Source organism: Poecilia reticulata, linkage group LG13 (genome assembly GCF_000633615.1).
Source record: "Poecilia reticulata strain Guanapo linkage group LG13, Guppy_female_1.0+MT, whole genome shotgun sequence".
Lineage (NCBI taxonomy): Eukaryota > Metazoa > Chordata > Actinopteri > Cyprinodontiformes > Poeciliidae > Poecilia > Poecilia reticulata.
Genome location: NC_024343.1, coordinates 28,312,213 through 28,337,024, shown reverse-complemented (window position 1 = coordinate 28,337,024; position 24,812 = coordinate 28,312,213). Strand labels below are relative to the sequence as shown.

The 24,812-nt window shown below is 38.4% G+C and overlaps 1 protein-coding gene across 14 annotated transcripts in view; it reads right to left on the bottom strand.

Moving 5' to 3' along the window:
• tenm4 (teneurin transmembrane protein 4) overlaps positions 1-24,812 on the bottom strand; it is a 211,175-nt gene that overhangs the window by 34,698 nt on the left and 151,665 nt on the right. For 10 of the 14 annotated variants that reach the window (XM_008426387.2, XM_008426390.2, XM_008426389.2 and 7 more), the window contains 8 exons: positions 22,140-22,259; positions 17,893-18,154; positions 13,870-14,137; positions 13,622-13,765; positions 10,133-10,382; positions 9,695-9,715; positions 3,891-4,123; positions 2,893-3,047 (listed from right to left, as the gene is read on the bottom strand). In XM_008426387.2, the coding sequence (XP_008424609.1) occupies positions 2,893-3,047; positions 3,891-4,123; positions 9,695-9,715; positions 10,133-10,382; positions 13,622-13,765; positions 13,870-14,137; positions 17,893-18,154; positions 22,140-22,259 (1,453 nt within the window). The remainder of the gene's footprint in view (positions 1-2,892; positions 3,048-3,890; positions 4,124-9,694; positions 9,716-10,132; positions 10,383-13,621; positions 13,766-13,869; positions 14,138-17,892; positions 18,155-22,139; positions 22,260-24,812) is intronic. The other 4 variants (XM_017308245.1, XM_017308247.1, XM_017308250.1 and 1 more) reach the window with 1 other exon arrangement.

The window sequence follows — 24,812 nt, the reverse complement described above, 5'->3', positions numbered from 1 at the left end:
GGTGAGGGATTTGTCAGCCTGTCAACAGTAAATAAACTTTGGGTATTGCTGCTGTTTTTGTCAATAATATCAGAAAGATATAACTGCCTTGCTGTTTTTAAATAAATGTCACAGTGAACTTTAAGCTCTGTTTTTCTCCAAAGGCATTTAGCTTCTCTCAGAAATCAGAAATAAGCAAAAAATAAAGACAAAACAGGCCATGTAAGATGTGTCTGAAAGATAATAGTTGAAACCAGATTTTAACATACACTGAAAAAAGATACAAACACATTTTATCTCACTTTCTAAAGTTAAATCTAACTTCTATTGATGTAGGTCAGTTACCAACATTATTTCTGTTTTCTACATGCCAGAAAACTTGGTGAAGACATTTTTAAAGGTCTGACCCATGTCATATAGTTTAAAAGACAAATTTCCCTGCTGCTGACCAAATATATGTAAAATTCTAAATTAAATAAACGTTACAAAAAAATTTTAATTTTCATAAAATGCTTCTAATAGATTTTCTGGCATTTAGCAAATACACACAATTTTAGTTACTCTAACTGACCTAAATAAGAGAAGTTTGGATTGATTTAACTTCCGATAGTGAGAAATGTTTAGTCTTTTTATTCGGTGTATGTAAATGTCTGGTTTCAATTGTATGTCACACATTTCTGTAAAAGCGTATTTTTACTCAAGGTTATCACACCATGAAAATCTAATACCAACTCCTGAAAATGTCCCAATGATTCAGTCTGAAGATTTGTTTTTTTATTTGACTAAAATTTGAACTCAGCAGGGAACACAGAAAAGCAAGTCTTTCATTTTTACAGAAATCCAACAGACTGAAAAAGCAAAACAGGAACAATCCAAGTCCATGGTGTAAACAGATAAAGACATCTGAAAAAGTTCAAACTTGTTGTTTTGCAATGAAATAAAAAAAGTTGAAAGACAAAAAACAAAAAAGATTAAAGAGATGAATTAAGAAAGATTTTTGCTGCAGTTTCCTCACAGGAGACATGGTGCAGCAAGATAACAAACTCATCAGAGAGGGAAGAAATTTGACAGTATTTCTTGGCTAAATCAGGTGTGGAACACAACAAAAGTAATGACCACTGCCACGAGCCTTCTCCAGAGAAACCCATTTCTGAGCGAGGTTACAGAGAGTGTTTGAAGTAGGAGCCCGTGTGCTCTGGATGAATTTTTAATGGATGCTTTTTACTGTCTGAGTGTCTCTGGCAGTGCTTGTGTGATTTGTCATCATTGTCGAGCTGCACCCAGCTTGCATGTGTCCTCGCGGCAGCAGCAGTGGGAAGGTGAGCACATTTAGGTGCTTGTGTGTGGGAAAAGGTAAAGAACCAAAAAAAGGTAAGGCATGGGCGGTGGGAGGGATGAAATCCCCTCCTCAGGGTGGGAGTCTGGAAATGGGCAGCTGGAGGCTTTGCTCGAGTGTATGAAATCCTATAAACAGAAAAAGCTCCCCCCCCCCCACTTTCATCTGGCACGCCGCAGAAACTGTTTGCTAGTTGTGCTCAATAATATGCAAAACCAGCTAAATGCTTGAATCATTTGGAGATGTGTAGGTAAGCAGAGTAGAACTGGAAGCACAGTGCCGCCTGTGGTTTGGGTGTATCTGCTGTCTGATGAAATGCACTGCATAATTCTGCTCCTGTTTCAGGAAAAAGATTGTGTTTGTTGGCTAGCCCTTAAAAATGACTTAAATGTTCAAATGTGTCAGGGACATCTGTGTTTCTTTCTAATTTTCTGTGTCATCAAATCTGGAGCAGCAAGATCTGGTAAATAAAGTGCATTTTGAATGAAATGAAACAGATTCAATAACAATACTGGGCACACTTCTGCTACTACACAAATAGTGGAGCAAATGTTTTGTTTAATGCTTTTGGTAATCTAAAAAAATATTTAGCACATTACATTTTTAAGTCTTGCCAAACATTTTCAATTGGAGTTAATCATGGCCTTGAGTGGGTCATTCTAACACAAATTTGTTTTCATCTAAGGTTGTTTTCTGTTGTAGCTCTGACATATGCTAGGAGTTCTTCTATTTCAAGGTGAACCTCCATCCTACTTTCAAGACTTTTGTCGCCTCAAAGTTATATCAAGCAGGATTACCCTGTATTTAGCTCTATCCATGACTCTAACCCAGTGGTGGGCACACTTCCTAATCCTCTGATGCACTAATAGCGGAGCTAATTTTTTGTTTGGCGCCAGACTACAAATAAATATCTTAAATCTTTCTCTGCAAGAAATTACAGCATTCCTTTGGTCACTTTTGGTCCATTTAGCTTGTAAATGTATATTGCATACTGAAAAAAAGGCAAAAATCACTAGACTAAAAAGAGTTAAATAGCAGCTTCATAGTCAAACATTCCTTTTAGATGATAGCAGGATTATAACATGCAATATAAAAGATTATCCTAGTTCAGCCTAATTTCACAATGACAGATTTTTTAACACTCCTGGTTATGAAGAGTTTCACATGCTTGAAAAGACCAAGTTTCTAGCCCTCCCTTCAAGTTGTCCTCAGCAGGATTTTTTCCCCCGAAACTTACAAATATATGGATAGTATATTCATTTCCCAAAAGGTAGTTTAAACAAACTTCCCTGACTCTTCCTTAACAGTCTGCAGTTTGGATTTAATATGAGTTTTGTAAACAAAAATACATCTAAAAGACATGTTGTAAAATGACAGCAGAATAACTGACTGTACCTGTGAGTCTTATTCATATTAGCTTATACAATACTTTGAAAAAAAAAAAAGTCAACGTAAAAGAGTTCTGCCTCAGAAAATGTCTACATCAGCAGGTAAATTAATTTAGATAGCAGTAAAGGGTCAAAACTCTGCAGAAAATAGATAAGAGCATGAGAAGGAACACAAAAGAGAGGCCATACCTGAGAAATGTCCATAACGGCATCACAGCTGAGAGGTCGAGCAGAGGTTAAGTCATTATAGCCCAGAAGAGTGGAGATGATACCATTCTGATCAATCCTGCGAATCATGGTTCCATCCACAAAGAAGATTACCCCATACTTATCCACCGTAATGCCTGCAGATAAAAGTCACACTTTAAGAACAGGAGGAAATATCCATCCGTTTCATCTTGCTTATCTGTACCTAATGCAAAGGCAGAGCACTACTAAATGACAATTAAGAGGTATCAGCAGCAATAACGTACAACACTAATTATACCAATGAAAAGTAATGCAAGGATTGATTTTGTAATCAGTAATGGAGAACAATAGAACCATCTGAGCAGATGATAATTACTATAACTATTGATTAAATTACACCTAAACCCGCAGCAGTGAGGTTTATGCATCTTCTGCTTTCTTGCTGATTGACTGGTGTAATTTACTTTGTAACATAGTATATGAGTTTATGTATGTTTTAATAATAGAAACAGACACATTTCATACTAAAGGAAAACATTTGATTGATTTAAAACTCTGTACATTACATTTAGTCTTCCACATAATCTTTCATGTAAAATGTAGTGACTATCTACATTTATTTGTTACAATTTATCAATTAAAAGCAGAAAATCATGATGGATTTATGGAAAATACTTTTACAGTAGGTTTTAAATATGGACCCAGCCACGATGGAAAGATGGATGGACGGAAAGAAAAAGGGAAAGAAAGAAGTAAAGAAGGAATGATTGAAGTAACAAAAGAAGAAACAAATAAAAACTAAATAGAATGGAAGGAAGGAAAAAGGGAAGGATGAAAAAGGAAGGAGCAAAAGGAAGGAATGAAGGAACAAACATGACGAAAACTAAACAAAATGGTAGGAAGAGATCAGAAAATTACTTCAATTAACTCCCAAACTCTTTCATGCTTTTCCCGTCAATGAAGGGAAATCATTAATTCCAGCTCTGGTGAAACATTACCTCTGGGATTGGTGAGGGTGGCCTCAACAGCTTTCCCTCCATCCCCGCAGCGAGCGTCGTCGTATGGGAGACACTGGTCACCGGTTCCAGCCACCAGCTCCAGATTCTTAGCAACGTTGTTCACAACAGTCAGAGATTTGACCCTGAACACCTTCCTGCTGCCCGTATCGGACAGGTACACGGCGCCGTTCACAGGGCTGGAGGCCAGGTAGTACTTCTGAGCAGGGCTGTTGCTGCGCAAAGGGAAGGGAGAGGGAAGGAGTCAATAAAACTGGAAGCAGCTACATCGCTTTCAATAAGAAACATTGTGTAATACAATTAAAATGGATTCAAAAGCCATTTAGAGAGTCAATTGGGCACAATTACAGTTTAAAACCAGGACACAGAAAGAAGAAAAAAATAGAATGAGATTAAACATGACAAAGTGAAATGAGATTAAACGTGACGTAGGCGTAGAGTCATCTACAGTAAAGTCTGAACCAAGGACCTCTGTTTGTAAACTGGACAACAGAAACGCACCATAAAAATAGATTTTCATCCTTTTTGTCCCCTTCAAATTACTTTAACAATGATACAGTTCAAGCATAATTCACAATACAAAGAAAATAAACAGCTGGACGGGTATCAGTCTTTTGGGTCCAGTAGTTGCTTTTACAGAAATCCTAATTATTACCCCAAAAGAAAGACTGAAAATTCCTGTTATCTAGTCTGAAAACAACAAAGGGAAACCAGCCATTGCAGCGCAGCAGTCTGGTTACTCTTCCAAATACAAATGCCTTGTATTTTATTTTTACCTTGCTAAAAATGCTGGTAAAAGGCAAATAACACTGAACCAAAGATCCAAAGACATTAGGCATCCGTCAGGCAGACATCTTTGCGCAGAAACATATCCTGTGTAATTCCCAGCAAAATCAACAAAGTAATCCTTTAAAGCTTGGCGAGATTTCCAGCAGTGACATACAGACAATAGAACCAAACACAGCCAAGATACATAAAATCTCCTGGTCTCCAAAAATGAAGATAGATGGGGAAAACAAAGATGGCAAAAGAGAGCTGTTTATGAATCCATACAAGGACAAATGAGGTGACAGATAGGACTATTTTATGGTTAAATCTCCTGCATTCTGTGATAGATGCAAGCCTCCGCAGAAAAATCGATGGATATTTTCTGACTTATAAAACATACCTCGCCTGCCACATTTATTTTCCCCCCTGGTAAAGATGCGTAAAAAGCCTTGAAATAAATTCATTTTTGCTGTAGTAATCTCTTGAAATCATCCAGGGTCCTTTCTTATGCTCTCTTCAGCTGAACTCGTAGGTTTTCTATTGCGCTTATGTCTGAGGACTGCAGAGGCCACTGAAGAGGGGTTAAGTTTTGTATGGGGAAACTTTTATTGGGCAGATTTGATCATCTGTTTGGCCAAAGGTCAGTATACAGTTGAAAGACCCAACTGTGATAAATTTTCAGTTTTCTGGTAAAGGCCACCCAAGTTCCACTTTAAAATCTTCTAGCTCAAAGATGCACTTTGAAAGACAAACAGGCCCACAGAATCACGCATCCTCTGATAAACATGACGGTGGTCCAGGAAGTGTTTGTCACCAAAAACTAAATATTACTCTGACAACCTTTGACAGACTTGTGTGAGTTTGTAGTACAAAATTCCCATGACCTTGTTGTAGGTGCATGAAATGATGTGGCTTTCTTTTATTGACAGCAACTTGATGTCATCAGTGTGCTGATGCGCCTCAGTAAATGTGTTGAACAGCTTTTAAGAAATTAGCTCGTAGTGTCATACAATGGTTGTTATGGAGACGTGGTAACTGAACTGGCAGAAAGCTTTGATGATTTCTTCATCTCTCCTTCCTTTTTGCTCTCAAACTATAAAAATGGGTCGTCATTAAGCCCAGTGGCTACAAGAAATAAGTAGCTGCATCATGTGGCATTTATAACAATAAATTATTGATACAAAGAACAACTTGAAAATGTGAAAAAATATATTTTTTAAAGGTTTCGTTATTGATTTCAGTACCAATAACGCCACAGACGATTCTGAATAAGAATGACTTTTGACTTGATATTTTTTCAAAATTTTGTTATTCTTGCTGCACCAATAAAATAGAAAAATATACTTTTTTTCCCTATAGGGCTTTTCTTCAGGTGACAATAAATGTGGTAGAACTGTTACTACAAATAACTGAATGCCTTTTATAGTATATACAGAGTTTTTGATTTAAGCATATTCTTTCTTGACATGAGTGAATACTGAGTGGTGCAAAAATATTTGCTGGTTTTTACGTTTTGCACAGCTAAACAACTCTATGATGATGAACTGAAAATATTTATCTGTAATTTTAGTTGCAACATTAAACATGTTGACAGTTATCATTGTCAACATATGGCACAATTCTGCCAGAACCGATAAGCTTTGTGGAGAGGCCTGTCATCTTGGCGTCATTCAAAGTGGATTAAGACAGTATTTCAGGTTGAACCTTGGGGGTTCTTTTAGCGTGACAGCACCACTAGCCTATGTTTCTAAAATACAAGAGGGAAGGCAAGTGGGTCTGTGCTATTGTCATCTTGGGTACATAATATTAAATGACACTTGACCTTCAGTGTATCAGTGGTGACAGCAAACCTCAGGCGCATGTGTCGAAAAACGACCAGTGACCCAAACGACTCATTGGCTGCTTTTCTACACAAGTCAGATGCAATGTTCTGGCAAAGAGAATATAAGTGGATCTCAGTAAATCAGAGTTCTTTTGCTTTAATCCAACCCAATTCCAAAAATGAATATCGTATTCTATGGATTCAATACACAAAGAGGAATATATCAATTGATTATATTGTCTCAAAGCTAAGAAAAAAAAACTAAACTATTTTTGTACTATTTCAGAGAAAATTAGAAAATCTCCAATAGGTACAGTTGGCATGGCCAAAAATATTTTAGCTTAATTTTTTTAAAATTAACAGTAAAATGAGCTTTAACATTGTATCACAATTTCTGCCATAAAAATGGTCAAATGGCATTCTAAAAAAAAAAAGATGAGTTTATTCAAATTTACCGCATTTTGTTAAGCACCTATTATAAATATATAATATTAAATACACACTTAAAAGTACTCGGATGCGTCTCAAACTGTTTTGCCCACTAAAAATAAATTATAAAAAAAATCTAACACCATTGCCACACAGCAGTGGCAGGCACTGCAAACTAAAGCACTATTCGAAAACATTAGCTTCACTAATGCTAAACCACTACACTGGCATGGAAGTTAGCAGAAGCTAATGCTAATGTGCTAACATCAATTGAAATCATATCTGTCCTTGAAAGACTGCAACCCTCAAGCCCAATTTAATTTTGAGATTATAATTTACATGCTATACAATGTCGTCAGATGTTGTATTTGTGTTTATTTCTTATTCTCTACTGTCTGTGTTTTGTTGCCAACTTTTTAATGATTTTCCAACTTTTGAGATGTTCCTGTACACTGAATACTCAATACTGTTGGTAAATCTCAGTAAGTGGTTTCTGATATGTGAATTACCTTCAAGCTTCTAGTTGCATGTAAAACACTGCTGGCTCCCTGGCTTAACATTAAGCTATGACCTATATATGCCATCTACAGTCACTGACTTATAGTTTGTGGAAAGTCATTGGATTTTGTTGCAAGCTATTGTGGAATTGATCAGAGAGGATTAGTTAGATCACTAGAGAACTACAGCTAAATCACCCAATTCCCAATCCTATCGCCAGCTATTACATGAACAGGAAGTGGTCATCCATTTTACACCAACTCTTGTTGCACCTTTCCTGGACAAATCTCCTTTTTTAATTTGCAAATTTAGTATACAGAGTTTAGAGATGCAGCTCTGATATCTCTTTAGTGGAGCTCCTGCGAGCAGAGCTCATGTATGATGTGTAAGTTAATGTGTAAAAAGGAAAATAAAGTTTAACCCCTGCAAAATAAGAAATTGAGAAATAAAGTGACAGAAAAATAATATAAAACAAGAGCAAGTGACCAGTATTTCATTGCTTTTTATCTTCATTTCTACTATGTGTTTCAGAGCTTAAGTCAAGGCCCTTAGACAGAAAATCAATCAATAGCCCTTCACCTGAGACACAGCATCTGAAGAGGGCACGCTGAGATTTCCCTCGTTGCCTCCTGCTATGGAAAATGAGGTGTCTGTATCTTAAGCTACTGATAAAATCTTTACCTATAGTCATTTTATTGGACTCACCTGCAGATACAGCAAAATGAAACTACAGTTGGTTTTAATTTTATGCATCAAAAAATGGTCAGTAGATTCTACATTTCCACACTTGGATTAAACAAATAATTGTTTTATAAAGTTTGAAATTTTGACCCAGCCTTTTTCATAAAACAACTTAAATGCTTAAAAAACCCAGCTGTGGATGATCTTCAGTTGGTGGACGGATGGCTTCACTCTACAATGCATTGGTTGCAGAGTTGAAAATGGACTTGTAGACCGAGAACTACACTGAGTCAGTGGCTATAAGGCAAGGCAATATCATCAAACCACATCCACTGTGCTCCACAAATGGTAAGAGGTGTTTGTACGGCTAGTTCATCTGGCATTTTGCAGACATTGCTTCACTAAAGTCCTGGCTGAGAATATCTGAAGACGGTGCAGAGATTTTATGGGAGAGAAAATAAGAATTCATCTACAGAGAAAATAAAGAAAAATTAAATCTGGATACTGCAAGGTACCCAGATCATGTGGCTGTAAAATAATTTCAAATCATCACTTTTCCACCAATGTGCATGATAGTTAGTATAAAACATTTGTGCAGAATTTTCACCAAACATTGTTACAATGCTCAATGTTACAGAAGTCTTGCTCGTTTAAAGGTGTCCTCATATCTGACACATTTGGTCCACTTTAACCAGATCAAAGTTTGTTTCCCCCGTCGGTCCAGACATTTTGTAAAGTTGTGAATCCACTCATATGATCTCAGGGGTGGGACAAACAACTGGAGCGAGACCCACTTTTTGAGGCGGTTTTGTCCGCTTCCAAACAAACTCTGGTGCAGGCTAGTCTTGATCTGAACCAACTACAAGAAATGTATGTCTTTATGACTTTACGCTCCACTGTTACGATAACGCTACTGCTGTATGTAGCAATTGTAATGAAACTGTACCTGATCTGCCGTTTTCTGCTTAGCGATGCTGCTGCCAGCATATTAAGGGTCGGGGCACACTCATTCAGCTGGCGCTGTTCCACAATTTGAAATATCTCTCCACAAAAACAGAATTGAATGAGCTGCTCTTGACATTAAAAATAATTTTGCTGTTGCAATAGTGGTACAATTGTGCACAACAGGTAGTTTTTGTTTACAAATTTAAGTCTGATTGCGAAAAAGCACAATGTGATTCGAAAAACATCACATGGGAAAAAGAGTCTACAGATCTAAGGACTTTTCTGTTGTGAATGCACCCCAAGATGCAACTGTACAAACCTAAGTAGTGATATTATTTGGAAGATATATGTATAACACAAAATAAAAGGATATTGTACTGATTAATTCTGAACTTTAAACGCTTTCCTTCATGGCTACATTCTTACACCAGCTGCTTGTTTAAAGAGAGACAAAGTAGAAAGGGAAAAAGTGAAGCTTGGTTCTCCTTTGGGTATGTTAAACTGTATCCAGATGTACCTAATAAACTGGCTCACTCTTAAATGTTGATGGCTGTTCATGAATTGAGATTCCAACAAAGACAAACAACTGATGAAATTGTAACAACAAACAGGGTGATGGTAAATTGCTTTATGTAGGGCTTACCTGTGCCTGAAGTCTTTATTTCTTTCAAAGTTAGCGAAAAGCAGGAAAAGTGAGAGAGGAAAGAACAGAAAGAAGAGGAAAAGGTAAGTTGTTAGTAGAAAAAAAAAATCAAAAAGAAGTGGATGGAATCAAGCAAGAGAAAAAACTGACTAAAAATATTCTTTTTTATCTATATCTGTGAACACATTAAGTGGCAGAAGAAACTGCTGTATTGTTTCCAGGACATCATCTGTTGAAGTCCTATTACATCCTTTTTAGGTCCTTCGAAGGACCAAACTTCAGCTGATGCAGGTGAATAAAAGTGGCAGACCATCAATCCTCTGCCTTTAGGGCATTTCTGTCTATCTCAATTGCACTAGGTAGTTTATAGCCTGCGTATAAGCCCACTTAAGCTGCTCGTAGTCCTGAGCGAATGTTAGCAGGCTGCTCCTCTGTTACCTCAGCTCCAGGACGCTGGTGACGTTCCCTGTGGTGAAAATCCTCCTCACATAGTTGAAGTCGCCCACGTACAGACTTCCATCTGAGCCGCAAGCCAGAGCCACGGGGGCCAGGAGTTTGTTTCCGTCAGCAAGGCCGTTACAGCTGGGGCAGGAGATGCTGCGCCTGCGCCCGTTTCCCATCACGCTGCCGATTACGGGCGGCTGCTGAGAGATGAACACGTTCTCTCCGTTGCCCATGTGAAGAATGCCTGATGAGGACACAGAAAACACACAGGTGACACCTGAAAGGGACTCTCTGCTTAGCAGAGTTTAAACATATATTTTGCGAACAAGACAATGGAAGATAATGTTTGTTTTTAATGCTTCTCATGGTGTTGCGCCTTCTTTTTCATCTTAAGCACTTCGCCCAGTCAGGGCTCTTTGATTCGCTGACCAAAATCTTTTAGAAGTCCCTAAGGTCAAAGTCCAAAACTATGGAATTTATTACCTTTTGAATTGCAAACCAGCAGTGACCAATTTTGGTTTACAGCTAAGGTAAAAATGCATTTGTTTGGAGCTGCTTTCAGCACATTGCAGCACTAAGACACTTGTTTGTTTCTACTAATGCCATCTTGTTTGTTTTTATTCTATTCCCTTTTTTTTATTACTAATGGAAAGCACTTCAGTTCAGTAGTCACTGTTGAAAGTGCTATACAGATAAAATTTGATTGATTGACAAGAGGAACAAATTTAAAGCCCTGTGGTCAATGGACACATTCAGCTTATTCATAATACTTACAGTGTCTTGCAAAAGTATCTATATATATTTTTTTTATTTTGCCAACAACCACAAACTTGCATTTGTATTTTATTGCGATTCATGTTAAAGATTAAAACAAGACAGAGTTGAGTTGCAAAGCGACGCATGAAGTTAATTTATTTTTCCAGTAAGTCAAAAAAAGATTGACATTAATTTGTATTAAGTCACCATTTTTACTGCAACTAAAATTGCAAGTCTGTTAAGCTCCAACAGATTTCTATATTTTCTTTTTATAAAAAATAGAAATCTTTTTTTTTTTAAATTAAAGAAAAAAAGTTAATGGATTGAAATTGAAAATGAACAACATATCTTTCAGGAATTATTAGTATGTTCAAACCAATACAGTTTTGCATAGAAATATATAGGTTACCTTCTGCACGTAGTCGCATATTTATTACTTAGATTTTTTCATTTGTCATTCAGATCTTTGTGAACTTCAAGGAATTGTACTTTTTTCCCAGTCACAGACAGCAGCCAGGTAGCTGCAAGTCATATAAATGCACAATACAAAGGACCTCAATTTATCCTCCTCATACAAGAGAAATTATTACCTCTAGACTCAATCTTACACTGCGGCAAAGTTTGATCGGATCACAAATGTAAAAAGAAGAATGTAATTGAAGACAGATTAGAAGATGATGTGACTTTAAATAGGTTTGTATCTGTGGCGAAAGGCGTGGAAATTGCAAGGCGGGTCTGTGTTTACAATAAGAGGTCATCTCAGTGGATGAAAACACAGGCACAATTTCACGCCAAAATGGGGACCAAGAGCTGTGGCTCGAGTGAAATCTCTTGGAGCAAGAAAAATACACCTCAAACACGATCTTAATCACACAGACGAAAATAACAACACACCTGCATTGTTCCCATTTCTCTACCTCCAAATTCAGGGGCTTCAAAGTCAAGGATTCAGAAACACACGCACACTCACAGACAGCTTTGATATTTTTCACCTCGCTGGTGCCAATTCATTATTGGAAAATCCCCAAATATGTAAATGTAAAGATGTTCCTGCTGGTCAGTCAATGTAATCATATTTGAAATTCAGCATCTGGATGTCTGCGGTGGTTTTTCTGCTTCTGATGGTACTCAGTGACCTGACTTCTCAGAGCAGAACAACATGTGGGCTATCAGAAACGATCAGCCAAGCATCTCTTTCCTGGGACGTGATTTAATCTTTGGGACTGCTGCTGCTCTGAGCAGCAGTCTGACAGCAATTAAATTAGGGATGATTCTAAAAATGCTGGGCATGGATGAGACGCGGAGGTGCCAAACAGGGGAGGGGGAAGGGGATGTGAGGGTGGAGAAACTGGCAGTGCTGGTTTAAAAAGCCGGGAGGCACTTCTATCCATCCTCTGGACACCATGTCCAGGCTTGGTGCCTTATAGATCAAAGTGCCACCTTTCTGAGCAATTTTCAAGTATGCCTCATCTCCTTAGATGAGACTCTCCAGACGCAAAACAGACTGTGAAGCCTTGCTAGTGACAGGTGCTGCCGAAACGTATTCCTAGCGCTGCCTTTGAGGAGTAATTTGTCGGCAATAAGGAAATTGACCCACTTCCTCCTGAAGATTTATGGCAGATATAGAAAGTCAGATCTAACTAAAGCTGAATGACATAGCTGCATGGGGAAAAAAATGTCACATATCAGAAATGCTGGTTAGTTTACTGCATCAAAACCGTTAGATCAAGCACATGTGGCTGATTTGGCATGTTTTGTATGAGCAAAATGTGAAGTGGGTTTATGGCCAGGGCCCAACCTGGCTGAAACTGAGGCCAGGTTGGGCCAAAATTATTAGCCTGATGGTCAGATTGGGTCGGACACAGGGTTCTGGGGTGCGTTTGTAAGCCTACAATACATACAGCACAGAGAAAAACAGATGAAAATGCATGGTGTAAAGTTGTGTTAATGTTAATAACTCTGGGTTAAAATGATAGAGAATCAAATAATGTTTTAAATATAAATTTCATAACAAGTGTCGACTTGACCAGTTTTTTATGTACTAAATTGATATTCCAGGACACAATTACACTGAAAACCCCAATGATAATGTTGCAGAAACTATGTACTTTTTTTCTTTTTCCATATATTTCAACTTTCCACAGAAGGATATGTATCCATCTTCTTTTCTGTAAAAGTTTCATTTTTTTCTTTAATTTAAAATCAAATCCAAAAGCAAAAGTAAAATGGGTTTCTTTATGAGAGCAAATTTTCTGACTTATACTTCAATGAGATGCATTAACTTTATTTAAGAAATTCTACTCAAAAGAGGCTTTTTTTTGTTGCTTCAATTGATCTAGTTTCCTTGTACTCAGTGCGTAAAGTTGAAAATGTCTGCACACTTCCACCAAAATAACGTGTGAACTGTAATTTGTCAAAATTATGGGTGGCCTTCAGATTTTCCAGTCACCATTTAACAAAAAAATATCAAAGACTGAAAATACTTCATTTACACAACTTCAGGGTGTTTTACTGTACTTTTTCTGTACTTTCACAGGCAGTGAGTTGCTTAAAATAATAACCAAAAATAATACGTTCTTAGCAATGAGATGAATATTGGAATATATTCCTCAACCTCAGCACCACATGCTGTTTGAGTGAAATTGGTAAAATGATCTTTTTAACCGATGAAATAAGTAACAAGTCATTGAGAACCGGAGCTTTCAAAGGAATAATGAGTTGACTCACCGCTCTGGATATTTAAAGCATGATGCTTGTCTACTGTCCACCCTCCAAGTTTGGAGGCGGTTGTTTCGTAGCCTTGTAGTACAGCAGTCCTCTTCTCCCACAGAATAAGGTCTGGGCATGATTCATACTCAAAACCCACTGAAACTACAAAAAAAAGAGCAAAGATGAGAAACTAGGGCTGAGTAACATGTGCTTTGGATTAAAAAAAAAAAACCCACACCATATGAAAAATATATTTCATCACTCACCAAAGGCTTCAGAGAGGCCGTACACCTTCTGGCTGTAGACGTCCGTCTTGTCCCACACAAAGTCATAGGAGAGGTTGGGAGCTGCAGGAAACCACTTTCTGAACAGCCTGCCTTCCACAGCCACCATGAGGTGAACCTTCATCAAGTTGAAAGGAATGGTGGAGTGGGTGAGGGTCACCCTCAGAATTGACTTATAACCTGGAGTTCTGCTGCTTAGATAGCTGAGCTTCATCTCTGTCCCTGGTATATGCACTTCCTCCTGTAGAGACTGTGGGCAAAAAACACACAAGAGTTATTAAAGGAAAGGAAACGAAAAAAACCTTCTATAGGTGGGTGACAAATTAAGATTAAGTACATGTTTGTGCTACATAGCAGGAGTATTTGTATTGTATTTTTACCAAACGCCAAGGTTAGGCATTGACAAAGATTAGTTTTTCCCAGTTTGTCCACCTTAAAAAAATCTCTACCGTCTCGCAGTGTTTCTATCTTACTGCAACACCTGCTGCTCAGATAACAAATTGAATGCTATATTTGTGATTAGTGTGATCATTATACTGCATATACCGTTCCTTGAGTAAGAACAATTATATAAATCGACAGATGTTAATACTTCTTGCAATCAGAAACGTATGTGCAGCCCAAAAACGAGTCCTGTTTTCAGTCTGTGAACTGGCAGAAACTAGCTGGGGAGGGGAAGCGTTGTGTTAAACTTTTGTTCAACTGGTACATTTTCTCTTTTTAAAATTACTTCGCTTTAGAAATGGTATGGCAGAAAGTGTTACTACTTTCAAAACCATAAACTTTCAAATCCTGAGAACGGAAACCAGCCCATGCCCAGTCATATTTTTCATTTCTGTTTGTAAAGTGACAAAATAAGAGTACATTAAGCTGTAATTTATAACTGTGAAGCAAAAAGGAAGTCCTCGAGAACCAATGTCCCTTCTTTTTTTCATCTCCATTAGCAGATCAAATTTAACTGATTTAATTCCCACTTTATAAAGATAAACATCAAACTACTTGAAGAATTCTCAGCAGTCAATAACCAAAACGTCAATACAGATGTTGAACTTTACTCAACTGAAAGTGTGCAAAACAGCCAAGTAAATAAATGATTTAGAATTTATTCAGAAAAGAACATTTAGGTGAAGCTAAATCCACTAAAACTGTTCAAACTTAGCAAAAGCTCAAAACATAGACTTAGCTCTACTATTAGCGAACTAGTGGTAGTGTCCCCACCACTGATGGTACATTTGATCAAAACGGGAATTATCATTGTTCAAATCCTGCTGTGCAGCAGATAATCTGTGTTCGTACAGCCCATTCACTAGAGATCCACCAATGAATTGACCAAAGATCATAATATTCCAGTGATCAGCTGTGATTGGTGATCAGATGGACAAATCCTTAAACATATATAGTATATAATGTAATTCCCTCATTCATAGCTGGATTTCAACTGGTACCACTATCAAAACACCTGCTGCACTTTGTTTTAGTGTTTCACATTTAAAGAGAAAGAAGTGTAATTACTCAAAATGGGATGCAGAATTTGGTATCCACCAGGAAAACCCTGATTTCTACACCTTATTAACAAGTGTGATTCATTTATTTGTAGTTCATCCTCAAAGGTGTGCTTAACATTTTCCATTTGCATTCGTTTCTTTCTGGTTTTGTACCAAACCGAAACAATGACGGGCAGACAAAACAGATAATTAATGTTACTCAGTTGGTCAGAGGAAAGCCTTTTGTCTCGTGTTTTTAATTACATGCCTTGAACCATATGTAGGCACTCGAGGGCAGTTATGAAACACTAACCGGTGGACAATTATGCTCATGGATAAAATGGTATCTGATGAAGGATTTCTTTAAAAATACTCCAATGAGCATTTCCAAGAGCGGATTTAATAACTGCAAGCGCTTCATTAGAACAGCAGTCCCCCCAGCAATGCATGTGACAACAGCATAACAAGGAAGCCCTTGGGCTCTGAGTCTATTCAGTACAATAACATATTTAGTTATAAATTTAGCTTGGTGAGAGATAACAGTGCTGCCTTAGGGAATTTACTCCAAGATGAGACCTTTATCAACCGCTGGACGATAGAAGCTGTAAATGAGCACTTTCATACACGGCACAGAGTACAGGCTTAAGTTCAAGGACTGACAGCAATGGTTTGGTTGGCCTGGTCCTCAGGACTAAAATTAAATCGCCTCTTGTCGCCCGTCTCCACAGCCCGAAACGACATGTAGAGCAGCAATCAAAACAGCTGCTCAAAGCGACATTGGTCAGAGGACATGTCACTTCTGATGTATTTATTTTTAAATGCTCACAGATTGCAGCTATTTGTGGTTGACTGATCAAAATTCCCTTTTGCAAGTGTAAATGTAAGTGTAAGTGTCCTTGTGTGGCACTATCAGAATATAAACAATTCTAAACACTGGGCTCCTATGAATAGACTAAATTACATACTAAATTTACAGATATGCCATCAATCATGCGAAGTAAAGGGCAGAGATATGCCTGCAGACAAACAGGATCAAACAAAATGAGGCGCACACACATGCAGAAGTGTGCGATCGCACAAACAAAACATGCAGATGTGGGCGAGCGACAAACAAATGTGTGGGTGGGAAATCTAAAAGCAAATACTGTAGCAAAGTGGTGCGCGCATGTGTTAAAGCAATAACCTCAAATTTGCTGACTTGTCCCTATGTAAATGATCATAAAATGTGGACGTTTTAATCAGGAGCTCGCACATTTTTCAGGTCAAAACTAGTCATTTGATTCAGGTGTGAGTAAAAGGGGGCAGCATCAAAGCATACAGGATACCAGTCCTTGAGGACTGACTTTGCACGGTGCTGCTTTAAAAGGCAACTTAATCTACCCATTCTCTGTCATGGCACTTAAAAGAATGTGTGTGTCCTCCGCCTGTGATCTTTATCCGAGTGCACTAGCCTGCAAGTGGCATCTGCACCACGACAAGGCATGGGCTGGTTGGAGCTGTAAGCTAATTGACTCAAGGGTTACTTCTATGGTTTAAAGTTATTTTAATGAAATGCCAGAAAACATGCTGGAGTGAAGACATAATTTCTATGGATATATGGATTTGACAGTAGCACAATGTTGCCTGTTTTCAACCTGTTTCTACCAGTAAAATTTTACTGGATAGTTCAAGTAGAAACAGAAAGTCATGCTGTGGAAACTACCATATTTACAAATCACTTCAGTCAAAAAAAGTGTCATGAAGAGGGAAAAAAGAACATATAAGTTCAACCTGGCTGCATCCAAACTATAAAAAAAAATGGGACGTATAGTCCAGAGAATACGGTTTAGAAATACATTTGTCTGTAATAAATGCATCTCTAAACCGTATGTTAATAATAGCATGTTAATGTTGACAATCACCAATTTTATATTCATTTTGATGTGTTATTTTAACAGCAGAAGAACTCAGTCAAGGTTATATTACAAAGGATGGATGGATAAACGAATTAAAGGAAGAAATGAAGAAAAAAAGAAGGAAGAATAAACAAAACAGATGGTTGAATTAAAAGAGTGATGGTAGGAAGTTGGGGAGGATGAGAAAAATAAAAATGGAACAAAGAATCAAAGGATGAAACAAATGTAGGATGAAAAACTAAACAAAATGGTAAGAACAGGAGGAAAGAAGGCAGGAAAGAAGGTAGGACAAAACAAAGGAAGGAAAAAAATGGGAAGGAAGGAAATAAAAAAAATATTTTCTTTTTTCATGCTAATCCAAACTTTAACATCTTTCTTCTCTGTGCTTGAGCCAAATTCCCTCCCTTTCCAGACTTCGCCATTCCGCGAATGACTGGATAATTCGGCCATTTTTACAAGGGATATAAAAATGACAGTACAGCCACGAGCCATGGTTCCTTTTCCACTTTAGTTTATGAATAATGTTACGACCCTCTTCCAGCTGTTAGGCAAGAGTTATTTGAAGGAGAGACCCACTTAGGTTTCCTCCTGCAGGGAAGTGAGCAGGGCGGGAGACGGAGCATCACCTGGATTTCGGGCACCACTGTCCCCCTTTCCGAGCAGGAGCCGGCGAAGGCTGTGAGCGGCGCCGGGGACACCACGGGGACGGGCCGGGAGAAGCTGCTGAGGTCGCAGCTCGGGATGTCATTTTCCTCGTGCCGCATGACAATGGTGTCCATGACAAAGAACCGTCCCCATGGCAACCACAGAGTGTGCTCCTGAGTGATGAATGGGGCGCGCTCAAAGTGCAGGGCTATGGCTATGCCCCCGTTGGTCACCAAGTCGAAGCTGGAAAAACAGAGAGGATGAACTGATTCACATTTTGTCTTTCATATCGCCGTGGTTACAATGAGGCAGACAGTCGTAAAGAATGGGTTTATAAATGAAGGCTATTAAGAAAGGATTATTTTCAGCATTAGGCATTATTAAGCAGTCTCTCAGGCACACACATGCTGAATATTCAATAGGACTTATATTGATCACAATCCTAAGATCACATTTTTCCACTATAACTGTATGAATATATTATTTTAGGGAGGAAAAACAGCAGATTTAACAGTTTCATCTGTGCGTGTGTGAACGCTGAGCTCTGTTCTCATTTCTATGTGCACAGAGAGAGAGCTTTGCAGTGCCGGATGAAGGCAGCCGCCACTGCTTTATTGATCCTTCAGACGAAGCCTGTCCACGCTAACATCAGTCTAAAAGCCCTGCAATGCAATCCCATCTGCTGTTGCATTAAAAGGCCCTGTGCCTCCGCTCTGACCTTAGCTTCAGTAAACAGGCTGCATCGTGACAACAACATGGCAGCACCTGCGCTGGACTTCCGCAGCTCCTGTCACTTCTCGCTAAGAACCAATTAGCACCTGGTCACCTACGGGGCCCCTGGGACGGGGCCATATCCTCCCGCATCCTCACACAGGAGGCACCTTTGCTAAATTACAGGTAAAGAAGTAGGTCCAAATAGAAGCCTCTGAAATAGGCAGCCTCCCTGTTGGTTTAAGGTTCTATAAAAAGAATATGCTATGTCAAGCTTCCCCTGAGGGTAAGCATTTGAATGTTTGCGGGGATAAAGGAAAAAAAAAAAAAGTAGCTTGTTCTACACTTTGCGGTTCAACCTTGGCTGGGTGTGAGCGGCAAAGCGGTCCGGAGGCTGCAGAGCTGTTGTACTGGTGCCAACATATTGCCGTGACCCATGAGCGGTCTGGCAGTGGCAGCCTGTCAGTTTGCATGACACTAGGCAGGCTAAGCACACACTCAACACTTGTGGACAAACACCCGTGGGCACGGGAGCCAATCAATTACTGGATTTAGTAGATGTTATCAATCAAGTTTAACACCATGTTAGAAAATGGAGAAAGTTGCCTAGAAACCTGCTGGCTTTGGCTTTCAAATCCTTATTAAATGATTCTCTTGTTCTCACCTTTCATCATGTTACAACAGCAAACTTTAACACAGTTTATTGGAATTTCAAATAATAAACCGATATAAGTAGTATATGGTTGTGGAATCAACAGAAGGAAAATATTATACAGTTTTCAAAATGATTAAAAATCATTTAAAGATTTGTATTCAACATACATCTTTTTAGATTTTTCTTTACCAGCCTCTGCTTTGCCAATTAGCTCAGAGAGCATCTGAAAGATTTTCAATTGGACTTTGACTAGGACATTCCAACACATGAATGTGATTTTGATTTAAAACACGGTTTTTCAAAGTGGTGGATGTGCCCCCCTTAGACGACAAGATATCAGCACTATTTTTTTTTTAACATATAAGCTTATGTCTGATCAGTAATACGTGGCTGATATTAACAAGCAATATTTATGTCATGTAGTCATGTGGTATTTGTTGTCGTGTGACAGTGATAATGATGCAGCATAGGATTATGGGGAGATTAAATGAAGCAGAGAAGCAGTGGCAAAGGCAGTGATATGTTCAGGTTTTTCTAAGCCATCAAAAAGTTAGTGATATCGGTAAACATCAGTTATTGGTAATAATAGGAAAATTAATATCAAATCCTCGCATCGGACTAAATTTTCACATCGATACGTCCTTAATTTCCATCTTAAACCGCATAAATAACAACATACAGATTTGTTTCATCTTGATTGTGTTGTGACTCATCACATAATCCTTGTTAGCATTTTATACATTATAAAATCGGGACTGCCCGGATGCTCTGCTCATATATACAGTCCGATAAAGCCCACGTAGTTTAAAAAAAAAAAAAAAAAGAAACAGCACAAATCTCTTGTTTGGACCAAAACAACGTTTCAAGATAGCATAGGTAATGGGTAATTTCAAAATCTAAACCCTTTGAAAATAAAGAACACATCACAGAAATGAGTTGAGACAGCTTTCTCATTTCTAAGTGGGTGAACAGGTGCGTTTCTGATTTCACGCTGCACTGAGCCTGTTTACAGTGATTGCAGGGGTAGTTGCAGGAGACTGGACATGTTTACAGGGGGGGAACCAGGGAGATGGAGTAGTGTTTACACATATGCTGGTAGGGGGAAAGGAGTATAAAGCTTTTCACAGGAAAAGCAGAGTGATGCATGGAGAAAAATGGGACACGCATAAATGTGGGAGAAAGATAAAGACGAGAAGAGGCATGGCAGTGGAAAGGACATGGACCTGTACTCAAGGAAGGTGGCCAGAAGAAAAAAAAGCTTCAGGGTAGAGGAGGATTAGACAGGGGGAAATGTGAGCAACTGCAAGTCAGACAAAATAAGTAAAGGAGTGGAAGATGATGAGGTTAAGATGAGACATTTCTGTATAAAAGGGAGTAATAGAGTGATGGAAAAAAAGAATGATTAAGATCAAACGTCTGGCAGATCTAAACCTTTAGAGTATGAGGCTGATAAAAGTATCAGGAAGAAGTGGGAGTTGGAGAGCGAACAGAGATTCATGCTGTGCTGTGATACAGCGGCTTCGTTTGCTACAAGGCCCTCCTAAAACAGAGATATAAAGGGGGATTGAGGGAGCTTGTGCAATCTGATCCTAAACTGTGTGCCTGAAAAGAGCAAAGTTTAAAATAAAATTATAAGTTTTTTGTATGTCAATGTTTTCCCTTTTTTCCATGGAACAAATTCATGCCGGTCTAAAGGTTTTGGTCTTTCTAAACAACAATTTACATTTTAACAAAAATGCTTTCAGAGTCGCTGGAATTAATCAATATCAAGCTAGATGTTGAGTTTTTAATGATTTATTTGAAACATAATTTTCCCAAGGAGGAATTATTATAAAACAACAGTTCTAAAACTTAAATTAACTTTAATTTCAGCTAAGTTACGTGCAGAACTCGGTTCTGGATTGGAATTCAGTGAAATTATCAACATTTTCTCAAACATATATTCTGTTGATATTGATCATGTGCCTATTGCGATAGATATCGTTATTGATTTATTGTCTAGCCGTACAAACGTGGTCACAATTAGCAGTTCAAACAAAGCGATGACTCCACACAGCAGACCATGATTAAGTTTATGATATAGTCCAATTTAAACCCTATAGGAAATATGTGCACTGTCTACAGTAATAAACTAATGCATATAAACAAACCCCAACAATTCCATTCAGAAAAACAGCTAGAATTATGCCAGAAGCTTGATGAAGGTTACAAAAAGTGCTTGGTAGAGGTATAGTTTGCTATATGGGGCCTGTGTTTACATTTAAGACAGTATGTAGAATTTTGTTAATGAAAAGAAAAAGTCTGACTTGTGCACCCCATTCTTGATCTTCTGATCGGCACTGCAGGTTTGTATCTTCACTTCGGTTATCAAAGAAACATAAAATAAATAAAAATTAAAACAGTGACCGTCTTCACAAGAAAACAACCCTTTAAAAGTACTCAATAACCATTAAAATCAAACATTAAGAAATAAAGTCTTAAGCAACTAAACAAGTATTACTTCATTGTTTGATCCCTCCATCGTCAAATAATATCCATCTGCACTGCGTTCTGAGCTGGCACGAGTTACGCTGCCACCTCTCTGCTCCAACCGTATCAGAACTTGTGAGCGCACCAGACGGGCTTTGTTTGATTTCTCTGGGAATTGAGCCGAGAATTCCAAAATTGGACCAGGCAAAAGTACAAAGCAGATCAATAGCGGCAGAGCTTGTGGCGGCGATTGTGCTTTTAGTCGCTGCAGTTCAGCTAAATCACATTTTTCACAACATGAATATCACTGCATTGCAATATCAATACATTGCATCTGTTGTTTCTTGTGTGGATGTCTGAGTCCGTGTTTAGATAAAAATGGCCAACTTTTACCTTCCATCTTGCCTGGTAATTGTGTAGCCAAACGCCGGATTGTTGATGAAGCTGACGTTAACGCCAACCAGCGGGGTTCCGTCTGAGGTGACCACCTGCCCACGAATGACACAAGCATGGCTATGCAGGAGAAAACAGAAACATGAACACCTTTAGACCAGGTATGCTGAGGAAAATAAAAACAAGACTTTTCCCCTCTATGTTTCTGTGACTTCCAGCAAAATACCCCACTTGTGTAGCGCTTCAGCGTTTGCTGAACTCATGTTTATAATTATTGCTTTAGAGTTGGCGCAACTAACTTTTTAGTTAGCGATGCACACCAACACTTCTGTTAGCATTAGCAATAAGATTGTGTATCTTTTCTCTCAGAAATATAGTTTTCTGAATTACATGGTTTTATGTCTCATATTTTGCCTTGAGAAAAGGAACAGAAAAGAAACAAAGGAAACATTTTCTAACATTCTATACCACAATGATACTGATTGCAGTGAAATAAACAGATTTACAAAAAGTCAGATTTGAGCAAAAGATTAATTATTCACTGTTGGAAGATATTTACAATGAGGCCAATAACTACTGTACATTAAATAAATTTTAAAAAAAGTAAAAACCTAATATCTGTATGCACCCATACTGCACTCTGCATCAAGATCATTTCCAGTGATTTTACAAGCAGCAATTAAAAAAGTTTAATAAATGCAGCGACCGTCCTTTATTATATGTCATGAAAGATTACAGCCGGCAGTTAGAACACATAACATAACCAGTTTCTATACTGCTGAGTTTTAACTGCATAGAGAACACAACAAGATTTTTTTAAAGGCTGAAAAGCCAGCATATCTGGTTAAACCTTTAATTGTGATGGTTTGCAGGGAGTTCAGTTCTGTAAATCTGTAACAACTGATATGTCATTCATTACTGATTTTCTAAAGGACTATAAAACAGAAATAATGTGTAGCAGGTCCTTATGCACAAGAGAAAATGAAGGGAATAAGCCAAAGCATACGGCCCCAACTTTTATTTGATTCATTTTAACCAGAAAGAAGCGCAACAAATATGCTCTCCGTAGATTCTTCACAGGCCATATAGTGAAAGTTTACAGTACAGATTCATTTAACCCTAAACCAGAAATTAAGCTGTTTAACTCCAAGTAAAAGGGTGCTGTTCCAGGTGTTTTCAACATTAAAATTCCTGTCCAAACAGGACCTCAGTTAAATTAACTCTAAATCCAGGAAGCGCTTTTACACAAAGGTGGCTCTCTACACCTTAAAAACTGTTTTCTTTCATCCAGAATGGAGAGATAATGTGATAAGAAAGATTTACTTTGCCCCTGCTCTAATTAAAAAAAAGGATCTATCTTTCCCATTGCAGAATGCAGTTGTAAAAAAAAATAATAATAGGACTGCAGATTGCGGGACTCGCTTGGCTGATTATGGAGACCTCGACAGATTCCCAGTCTAACAGGTCTCGAGAAGCTTCGTAAATTAGATCTGATCATCAGTCCCCACCAATCGATTGTGGGAAGTCATCCAAACTCACCTCCTAATCTTACTAAAGTGATGAGATGAGACCTTGCTGTCTCACATCTCCCCTCCCGTCAGCTCCTGTCTCCATCATTATCAAGGCCCAAGTCATGGTTGACCGTAGTTTCTGTCGTCGTTTGCAAAAAAAAAAGCGGGTCCCCTAACAAATGCTGTACTGTCACTTCTTCATTAGACCATGGCTATTTTTAATACGTTTGGGCCTTAAACACTGCCATGCACTGGAAACAATTAACACCAGCATGTTAGGAGCTGCCCTCAACATGTCCTTACCAGAGGCAAGATCATTCACCCCACAGTAGTCCGGTCCCTAGGAACCCAGTTTTATGTTAATTAGGCCAAGTCTCCTTGAGAGGACCTTGGATGTCCAAGAGTGCAGCGTAAACAAGGAGGAGGACACTGCTATAAACGATTAGGCTCACACCTAAAGAACTTTCTGAACTCATTTACATATAATAAGCAATAAAGAAAACCCAGTCAAATCCTGGGTGCCTGATTAGTCATTCAAGGTGTGAGTTTATTGAAGGGATTTGTTTGAAAAGCCAGCCATCCATGTTTTCTCGAGATGAAGCTGTAAAAGTGGAACTATCTCGTCCCAGGCTGTGTGAAGCCCATGGGAAAACGATTCCTTGCCGTCGAGAGAAATTATTTAAATATTCACATCAAAATGAAGAAGGAAGAAAGTGAACATTGGGACTTTACTGGAGAAATTTCCAGCTGGCACGAAATAAAAAATATGTGTTACATATTTGTTATCACCAGTATGTTGTGACAGTATAACATGAGACAAATAATCTGTGAAAAAAAAAATCAAGGTCCTTTTGCCTCCTCCCTGCAGTCCTATTGTCTTCTGCAGAAATACATAGTCAGAAACCATCAATCAGAGCCATAAGGAGGGTCTTAGCGCTGTCTATCATGCTCTTCTACACCCTGCAGCTGAACTAATGGGAGAGAAACAATGTACCATTACAGAAGAACTGCTTATCTGCCATCATCTATGGCCTTGCTTATTATCCTGCATGTTCACAGTAAGTTTTGGTGTAGTGAACAAGCTGTACTGAAGGGGAAGGCATGAGCAGCGCATACACAAGATTGATTGACAGTTTTAAGAACATTCTCTGACTGAGCTGTG